This window comes from Leuciscus leuciscus, assembly GCF_965113295.1.
Source record: "Leuciscus leuciscus genome assembly, chromosome: 19".
In the NCBI taxonomy this organism is placed as follows: domain Eukaryota; kingdom Metazoa; phylum Chordata; class Actinopteri; order Cypriniformes; family Leuciscidae; genus Leuciscus; species Leuciscus leuciscus.
This window is the reverse complement of record NC_138743.1, coordinates 35,713,732-35,724,267: the sequence shown is the minus strand read 5'-3', so window position 1 is coordinate 35,724,267 and position 10,536 is coordinate 35,713,732. Positions and strand designations below refer to the sequence as shown.

Genomic DNA, 10,536 nt, shown 5'->3' with positions numbered 1-10,536 from the left:
TGGTCTGAAAGTTTTTTGTTGAATCACTATCTAGTGTCTGGGACAGCTGTGGGGTTTGATATGAAATCACACTGATGAGTGTGTGTGTGGCATTTGCCGTGTTCGCCTCTGATGAAATCTTTATTTTTCTATTGCCAGAGGATATAATCCCAGAAATACCAATACAGCTGCACCCATCTGAGAGCGCTTCGATAAGAAATCTCATTTGGTGATACTTCGTCGAGTCATTGTAAGTGTAAATATGATGTTCATGTGAAGGCAGGGCTGATCAGGAACTAATAGACGTTACGCTTGGTTGAATCTGTTCATTTTGCCATCATTTGACATTTGGCAAGCGTCCACTTTGGAGAAAAGAAAACATTTCCTGTTTTTGCCTATGATTTACTAATAAAGACACTTTATCAAGGTCTGTAGATAATATGTGAAATTCTTTTCCACTTGTACAGATGAAAGGACAGTTTCACTCCCAGGGCAGTGAGAGATGGTGTATCGTATTGGAAACGTTTCATCAGGGCACATTATTATGTTATTATTCGTAATATTTCATAAAAATGTAAGAACTCGTCCCAGCTCTGAAACGACTCTTATTTTCATCTAACCTGTCCTGGACTGTGCTGGCTATTGGTTAGTCGACCAGCAGTCCCAGGACTCGGGACTCGCCACAGATGCAGGACAATATATGTAAACCCTTTTATGTGTTAGGGATCATCTGATGGTGCTTTCAATTCACATCTGTAGTTTGGTTCGTTTGGTCCGGACCAAGGCCGAAAAATGATACTTTGTAGCATTTTTCAGGCGTTTTGCTTCCTTTTCACACCACACTGAGTTGATAAAACGAACTAAAATGCAGTCACGTGACAGCATCCACATCACTCGTTGGCCAGATGTGTCTTGAACGCATTTCCATAACTGCACTTCGATTGGTTAGAATTAACGTGCGGGAAAATTCCAACAGACTTCCAACAAACAACAACTCCAAGTTTGTCCTCGAGCTGCCATGCTTAAAGTGCAAACTGTCAACAAACATTTGTCCTCATCCCATAATGCACAGCGCAGCTGACTACGGCAACTGGTTTAGTCCAAAAGTGCGATTGCCACATTCACACCTGTCCAAACGAACCGCACCAATGGGGAAAACGAACTCTAGTGCGATTCAACCGTACTAAATGAGGCAGGTGTGAAAGCACCCTTTGTTTGTCTCTGTTTTAGCACTCGTTTAGTTCTGTGACCTGGTTTTCAGTTGTTTCCATGTGTTTTCATTACTTGATCAACAGTTGCTGTTATTTTCATTGACTGGTTTGTCTATTTAAACTCCGAGTTTCCTGTAGTTTGTCGGTTCTCATCGAGTTAGGTTTGGTTGTTTACTTCCTGTGTTTTCTGAATACCTTGAGTTCTGTCTGCTGCGATTAGATCCGTTTCATTAACTATACTGCAAGCCCACCGTGACATTATGTTGATTTCTGCATAAATTAGTCATCTTTTTCCCCCCACAACATGATCAAAAACTGTAAAAACTGTATATTCTGAAATTTATAATAGTTATATTCTATGTGAATATATTGTAAAATGTAATTTATTCCAGTGATCAAATCTGTATTTTCTGCGTCATTACTCCAGTCTTCAGTGTCACATGATCCTTCAGAAATCATTCTAATATGCCGATTTGATGCTCAAGAAACATTTCTGATTATTATCAGTGGTGGAAATAGTTGTGCTGCTTCATATTTCTATCGAAACAGTGATCCCTTTTTTTAACAGTGATGCCTTAACATTAAAACATTGTAACATTATATAAGTCTTCACTCTCACTTTAGTATTTCATTAACTTTTAGTATTAACTTTAACTTTTTGAATGGTAGTGTATGTGAACGCTTAGATTTAATAAATGGTTGAAAGCAATAACCTCCACCAAACATGTCCTGTAGTTCCTGCTCAGACCTCCACAGCCGGTCACCTGTTTTATTGCAGACCATATCACCAAAGCCGGGCTGAGGCCAGGAGTCTCTGACCTTTTCAAGAGTCCCTCCATCGCATGCTGTGCCTTGACAAATGCTACACACAAACAGAACAACACAGTATGAGCCATCTGATGTTATATTTGGTTTTCCCCCGGTAATAGAGAAGGGAGTTGAGAGGCCTGGCTGTCTCAAATGTTGCTTATAGGGTTATTATAGTTAACTAAAATTAAAATTCTACCATAAAAATGATTTTGTGGGCAGTAGTAGCTACACACTGCGTCGTCATCTTTTTTTACTTTTTTACTGCGGTTGGCAACCCGCATTAAGCCCCCAATATACATCAAATCGAATAATGAACTGGTGTGAAAACACTTCGAACTAAATCAGGCCTAAACGAAGTTTGTTCGAAGTTGCCAAAGCAAACTTAAACCCCTTTGAACTACCATTGGTCAGTGGTGATGATGATGTAATCGGTGGGCGTGGCTCTGTGGCTCCGCCTCTTTTGAGATGTAAATCTTCTGTCTTCTGTTCAGTCCGTCGAGCTCAGACCTGAGTGATAATGTGAACACACTGGAGAGACGCTTTATAGGAGAGACTAAAGTTTTAATTATAATTGAAAGCAACACTGACCCTGTTTTTTAAACGTTTAATACTGTAAAGCTGCTTCTTCTAAGCAATCTATTGTATAAAGTGCTATATAATAAACGTGATTTGACTGGAGTACCGAATTTCTATGATCAGATGCTACTGTGTTGGAGTAACTGGCACTGGATTAATTACAATATTATTAGTGTTAATACAATATCAGTATTTAACTGATATCAGTCATTGCCAATATATTGTGATGCCCCTACTATGTTCATATGCATTAGATGGATGGCTATGGCCTTTGCATCTCACTGTTTTTCATTGTTATGTTGGATCAGTACCCTGTCACAAAAATGGCAAACTCAAAACAAAAGGCCAGCTCTATGAAAGAAGCGCTCGTAAAGCCCGTCTCTCGCCACTTCCCCCTGATGACTGTAATTATCTTAATAAGTTCACAGCTATTTTCAAGCTGCGGCTGGCTTGAGCAGAGTTCAGCACTCAGTGCTGCATATTTAATATGTGTATCAATGAAGAGGAGAGCAGTCCTCCCAGAATGAAGGGCTTTGTTTTGTCATCAATTACCACTGCATCTTTCCAAAGGCCAGTGTCTAGATCCGCCCATGCACACAGACTGCATAAATAACCAAAAATGATGATATTGATTCCAGTAAAGGAGGAAAATCGTTCATGTGCCCAGAAATGATTGGTCTGGCAGGTGGGTGGTCTGTGTGATTCAGTTTTAAGTCACTTGTTGTGTTCTGTCTCCCGCAGGCGTTCACTGCACACATGGCTTCAACCGCACGGGCTTCTTAATATGTGCCTACCTGGTGGAGAAAATGGACTGGAGGTTAGAAAACACACACGAGCACTCACCCAATGAACACACACGAGCACTCACCCAATGAACACACACGAGCACTCACCCAATGAACACACTCACCCAATGAACACACACGAGCACTCACCCAATGAACACACACACACACACGAGCACTCACCAATGAACACACACACACACACACACACACACACGAGCACTCACCAATGAACACACACGAGCACTCACCCAATGAACACACACACACACGAGCACTCACCAATGAACACACACGAGCACTCACCCAATGAACACACACACACACACGAGCACTCACCAATGAACACACGTAGACTGGCCACTAAATGAACCCTGTTGGGTGACCAGCCACAGTAGCTGGAGGATACCAAGCCAAGCAAACCTAAAAAAGCTCTTTTTGCACACACATTAATTACCTAAAATATCACTTATTACAAAATAAATTAAAATATTTGGTTACACTTTATTTTAAGGTGTCTTTGTTACAGTGTAATTATATAGTTAAGTACTGAGTAATATTAAGCAACTACATGTACTTACTCTAGGGTTAGGTTAGGGTTGAGGGTTAGTTGCATGTAATTATGCATAATTTACTGTTATTACTATGGTAAGTACATGTAACATATGTAACAAGGACACTGTGAAATAAAGTGTTGCCAAATAAATAAATACCCTCATCAGTGAATTATTTGACAGACTAATTTAAACCGTAACTAAAAGAACAGATTCATTAGGATGATTTGTTTGTGCATCAGACTTCATGCTGTGTGTTTGTCTGTCTCTGTGCAGCTCACCAGGACTTCATGATAGAAAGACATTTTCTTGCCACTATTTTTTCTCTCATCACATTTAATACAGACTGCAAACTTACAAATCACACTAAATATAATTTACTCGTGTCTATGCACTAAAATGTAAGGGTAGACCTGCCACAGCCTAGGAAGTACCCACATCTGTCTGGTGCTCGATGTTCATTTCAACCATTTAAAGTTTGGGGTCATTTAAGATTTAGCTTTTATTCAGCAAGCACACTTTACATTATCAATGATTTCTATCAATGCTGCTCTTTAATAATGAACTTTCTACACATTAAATAATCCTGAAAGACAAATAAAAAACAGTCACGGTTTCCACAGAAATATGAAGCAGCGCAACTGTTTTCAACACTGATAATAAACACAAATGTTTCTTGACACATTAAATTGATCAAAAGTGATAGTAAAGACATTTACAACATTACAAAAAATATATATATTTCATATAAATGCTGTTTTTTAAACCTTCTATTCATCAAAGAATCCTAAAAAAGTGTTTCCACAAAAATATGAAGCAGCGCAACTGTAATGATTCTGAAGATTCAGATTCACTCTCACAGAAATATATTACATTTTAAAATAATGTAATTAATGGATGAATGCTTTAAAATAATGTAAAAAATATGGACTTGGTAAGCATATGGCCATGTGTCCACCAAAGCGTTTTTTTCACACGGCTGGTGTATTTTTTCAATTGGTTTCAATGGGAGGTTTTGCCACGTTTTTAAAACGGCATGAGCGTAACGAGGCGCTGAGATTTTTTTCACGCTGAAGCGCTGGGCGTTCAGTGTTTTTTGAAGGTCGCCGAGAGTTGAAGAATGTTCAACTTTGGCTAGAACGCAGCGCTCATCACTGTCACCCAACCGTCCAATCACAGTGGATGAGGGGCGGGACTAATACCACACCGACCAACCGCCACATTCTGCTTGTATAACGTCAACCGATGACAACAACACGCATAATAACGGAACAAAATCATTTAAAACAAGAGCCAGAGAAAATACATTACATTGTATCAACATTTGAATATAGAATCAACACAGAAACAAAATATGTGTGAAATGAGATACTAGTAACACTTTCACGGATAATCCGTATCATAACAAGCAAAGCGTCTCAACTGGGAAAAAAAACGCTCTCAAGCGCCCATAGTTAGGCGTTTACAGCAGAGCGCTCAGCGTTTTCAGCTGGCTAAAACCGCTTTGGTGGACACACGGCCTAAGAGACATTTGTTTTCAAAAACATTAAAAGTATGTACTAGTGTATATGTTAAAATATGGTTATTTTTGCTTCTATATGTTATACAAGTAGTAATCTCTGCGTGTGGTCTGGTATATGAGCTCTGTAAGCGGTCTCAAGGAAACACTCAGAGTGTGTACTGGACACAGCAATAACACGGCTGGGTCTGTCTCATCCTGAGCCAACACTTGGTCCCTAAAGGGGGTTGTGGGAACTTCGGGCACGTCCCCGGACCGGGGTCTTAGGATCAGGTGAGAGTGTGCCGGACCAAACTCAAGGCGTAACCGTCTCTGAGGACGCCATATGACCCAGGAGCCTTGGAAACCTTCTTCAGGGAGTTCAGCATCGACTGAGTGTGCCCGTTCCTGAGATGTGCTGTCATATGGACATATCCTGGGAAAAGAGATGCTCTGCACTGGGGAGAGTTTGCTCTTCTCCCAGTTGATCGAAGCCCTAAACGGCTGAGGTGCCTGAGCACCAGGGGCCTCATATATAAAACTTACTGTAGATTTCATCCTCAAAGTGTGCGTACACAAGATTCAGATTTATAAAAGCATGCGTACGCCAGAACCTGCACAGAATTCCCTTTATAAAGCCCAGTCATTTACATGGACACTTTTCTTCATAGTCAATGACCGAAAGCACCAATTAAAAACACTTAAAGCATCGTTTGTTCTTCATTTTGTTATTCTAGCACTCAAAACGCCTCGTGTCTTTGTCCATAAATGAAAAAAGAAATATGATATTGCCTAATGTGTCTATTGGATTCCGACTAAAATCATTTGATCACACATCATGGCAAAATTTAAAAACTTCCAAAGTCGACAGTAGAAACATCCCGGGTTGAAGGCAGGAACACTTCTTTGCTTATTTCAATTAATCTCAATATCAACAAACTCTTCATGCTGGATAAAGCAAAAGTGCTCTCGTCCCTGTTATTTGTCAACACCCATTGATCATCGTGAGACGTGATGAGAGTCGGTCTGATATCATTCCCTCTTACAATCAGAGTCACTCTTCAAGCATAGAAATTGTGTGTTCATTTTTCAGAAGAAATTGCTGAAGAGATCAGAAAAACTCTGCTGACGTCTTTCACTGTGGAGGAAGTTAAAAGTCATTTCCAAGTCTCTGAGTCTGAGTTGTAATCTCTAAATGGAAAGGCTTGGAACAGTAGTAGGTCTGCCTCGGAGACATCTGCTGAAATTTCAATGAGGGCGCATTAAAAAAACATGTGAAGAAGTGAAGGCTTTACCTCTGTCACCTTCGGTCAGTGTTCGTGACCGTACGGTCGGAGGGACAGGGCTGAAACCCCGAGAGGACAGCAGAGCAGAATATAAAACAGTGCTAGCAAACACATTCTGACTTACTCTCAAAATTAGGTTTTTTTTTTATGGTCTAGTTTAGATTTGAGAGGGAAATACTCAAACTGTTTTTCTGTCTCATCAGGAGCACAGACTCAGTTTTGTTCATGGCTGCGAGTTCATAAACGAAGGCTTGGCTCATGAATATGAATTATGTTACACAGTGTTGCTCTTTCGCTTGATTAGCTGACAGGCATGATTTGGAAAGAAGACTTGGTCCATGAATATGAATTTCTTGTGACTGGACGCTTTGGGAAGTTTGCTAACCGATCAACATGACCTAATTAATATTCATGAACTAAGCAGTCTGCCAGTCAAATAGCAGCGCACTAAAGTACTTGAAGGAGACGTGTTGGATTTGCACGCTTCTAAAACCCTGTCGCTGAGATAGATAGGGACTAACTCGGTCCCTCACAGCAGTGCAGTGAACAACAGCAAGCTTGACAAACTGCCTTCGCTTGCAGGTTTGTGAAGATTTACACATAATGCTAGTTTAGTCCCGTGTGTGAAGGCCAGCATGTTGAAGTCATCTCGAGTCTTCAGGCTTAGAGTCGTCTTCATTGTGTTTCTCTCACTGGAGCTTTCAATGCGCTGAAAAGTGTTCGAGAAATGACATTGATTTGATTGGTTTGAGCATATATATATATATAAGCCCTCACCGTTGAGCGCATCTCTCATCACATGTGTGTATAAGGTTGTGGACTGCGCAGGAAATATGCTAAATGCAAATATTAAAATGAAATGAATCGTGCAAAGTTAGGATAGCAAAATAAATGTTAAAAAGTGGGAGAAAATGGCAGTATGGATGGGCTGCATGAAAAGCCCTCATCTTCAGACACCGTGAGCAAGAGCGTGCAATGATGCAGAATACATGAAACACAGCTCGACTCGCCACAGTGATGATGTTTGGTCATTTCTGAACCGCTGAGAGCATGAAACCATCAAGATTTGAGAGACATTTAGAAACCAAATGATCAGGTCTGCCTTTCAGCTTCATATCATATTAATTACTAGGCATATTATTGTGCATATTCACTAATGCAGTGGTTCTCAACTCCAGTCCTCGGGACCCACTGCTCTGCACATTTTGTATGTCTCCCTTATTTAACACACCTGAACCAGATCATCAGCTCGTTAGGAGAGACTCCATGAACTGAACTGAGTGTGTCAAATAAGAGAGACATACAAAATGTGCAGAGCAGTGGGTCCCGAGGACTGGAGTTGAGAACCACTGCACTAATGCATGGAAATATTAAGTGTTTGAGCTTTAGCAAATTTTTTTTAAAAACTTTTGTATGATAATCAGTTTCAGTAAAGTTTTGGGTTTCCACTGGATCCATGTTTTGGCCTTGGAGCAAAAGCAGTTGGTCTGTAACACCCGACACGAGCACTTCTGTTTACTCTGGTGTTTTTAAGTCCCGCCTCTTCCACACCTGGTTCGGCTCATCGATACTTCATTATGTTCAGTCAGGCATGCTAGTGGAAAGGGCTGTGTTGTCTCGAGGAAAGCATTTAATTGTTCGAATTTTATCGTATTGCCATGTGTTAGTTTTCCCCCAGTAAGTGAAGACATTCTGCTGTAGCTCAAAGATATGATGCTGGCTCCTCTTATCTCATGATAACTGATGCATTAATAATGTTTATTAGTGGGTGATTCTGCACTAATTGTGTAAAGATGAGATCAAAATGCAGGGGTACTGCTCACCAAGGCATTTATTTGATCATAAATTAATTAAAAACTGAAACTGAAGTAATATTGTTATTGTGTACAATGCAAAATAATAATTTTCTATTGTAATATATTTGTAATTTATTCCTGTGATTTAGTAAAGCTGAATTTTCAGCATCATTACTCCAGTCTTCAGTGTCACATGATCCTTCAGAAATCACTCTAATATGATGATTTGATGCTCAAGAAACATTTCTGAATATTATCAGTGTTGAAAACAGTTGCGCTGCTTCATATTTCTGTGGAAACACTTTTTTAGGATTCTTTGATGAATAGAAAGTTTAAAAAACAGCATTTATATGAAATATATATATATTTGTCTTTTTGTCTTTCAATTTAATGTGTCCTTGATGAATAAAATGATAAAATCTTCCTGACCCCAAACTTTTGAATGATAATGTAAGTAATTGTTGTAATATATTAAAAAAGTATACGTGATCTAAAGAAATGTTTAGTTTTAAATTAAGAGAAAGTAGTTAATAGTTAATAAATAGAAACTTTAATATATATATTAAAGCTTGGACATGGTTAGCAACTTTAAATTTCTAGAGATATAAAAATGCCACCCAGCACTTATAATTCCAAAAAAAAAGAGAAATTAATTTAGAGATCTGACCAGTTTCATTTTTTTTTATTGATTGGTAGATAGAAATGAAAGGTAAAAGAGCACTTTTTTTTTTTTTTATGCAGTGTAAAAGTTGCTTTTAAACATGATTTGCCATTTTGGTAGATTGATACATTTAACATCATAAATGAAATGAGAATCTTGTTTTGAATTTGTTTATTTTATTTACATTTAAATAAAAAAATAATCAGAGTAATTAATCTTGCAGTGTATGAATTAGGGATGCACGAGATTTTGGGCACCATTTTTAATGTTATCTTTTTAGGCCCGAAAAGAAAATTTGGCCGATATATTATAACTGATAAATAATGCATTTTTCCTTCAGCTGAGACACTTCAGATGCGCACTGTTCACCATGATGGCTTTGAACTGATGGAAATATGATTGGAATCACAAAAAAAAAAAAGGAAAATACAGTAAAGCGCAACATGTGCAGTGCGAGTCTGTCATATAGGCTACATACATTTTAATGAGAACATTATAATCGTGTGCTTGGGTCATGAGACTTTTGTTTGTGTAATCAGGCTCTCAAAAATGAAATACAAATTTTGATTAAGGTTGATCAGCCAATGGTTATCGAATATAACAAATTATCGGTTATCGGTATCAGCCAAAATGTTCAAACCTAAGTGCATCCCTAGTATGATGTATGTAGTATTGCAGTGAGTGTATCCTGCAGGACGTGAGTGATGTGTGTTTCCTCTCGTCAGTGTGGAGGCGGCTGTGGCGGCGTTCGCTCAGGCTCGGTCCCCGGGCATCTATAAAGGAGATTACCTGAAGGAGCTCTTCCGGCGCTATGGGGATGTGGAGGACGCCCCGGCCGCCCCCGCTCTCCCCGAGTGGTGCTTCGATGACGAGGAGGATGGAGATGTGGATGACGACGGGAACGCCAGCGCTCAGGGGTCCGAGCCCAGCTCCTCTCACTCCAGTCAGGGCAAGAAGAAGAAAGAACGACTAAAAGTGGTGCGGAAAACTCATTTCAGCTCATGCTTTCAATGTCCCGATGGAATATCCCTGGCCCGATACGGCACGGCTCATCTGGGATAGTAGTGATAAGTGTGCGTTTAGTGTGCACTCGTGACTGTTGTCTGTGTGTGTGTGTGTGTTTCAGGGCGCTGTGTTTCTGGAGGGGGTGACAGTCAAAGGAGTCTCTCAAGTCACGTCACAGCCTAAGCTCGGCTCCATCCAGCGCAAATGTCAGGAGTTCTCCGAGTGGGACAAGTGAGTGTGTGTGTGTGTGTGTGTGTGTGTGTTTTACACCCCGCAGACGCTCTGAGCCCGTGTCACTGACATGTCAAGTACTCAAGTGTCAGACGGTGAGGACTGGGAGTGTGTGGGGCGTGAACTGGGTACAAAATAAGGGAA

At 39.9% G+C, this 10,536-nt stretch overlaps 1 protein-coding gene and 1 long non-coding RNA gene across 2 annotated transcripts in view; one reads left to right on the top strand and one right to left on the bottom strand.

Moving 5' to 3' along the window:
• Nucleotides 1-10,536, top strand: part of rngtt (RNA guanylyltransferase and 5'-phosphatase) — a 116,204-nt gene that overhangs the window by 13,521 nt on the left and 92,147 nt on the right. The window contains exons 5-7 of the mRNA XM_082147934.1: nucleotides 3,318-3,393; nucleotides 9,882-10,134; nucleotides 10,283-10,392. Coding sequence (XP_082004060.1) covers nucleotides 3,318-3,393; nucleotides 9,882-10,134; nucleotides 10,283-10,392 — 439 coding nt within the window. The remainder of the gene's footprint in view (nucleotides 1-3,317; nucleotides 3,394-9,881; nucleotides 10,135-10,282; nucleotides 10,393-10,536) is intronic.
• The window catches only part of LOC309482568, a 97,835-nt gene continuing 90,698 nt past the window's right edge, over nucleotides 3,400-10,536 (bottom strand). Inside the window, exon 3 of the long non-coding RNA XR_014200302.1 lies at nucleotides 3,400-4,751. This is a non-coding gene — a long non-coding RNA (uncharacterized lncRNA). The remainder of the gene's footprint in view (nucleotides 4,752-10,536) is intronic.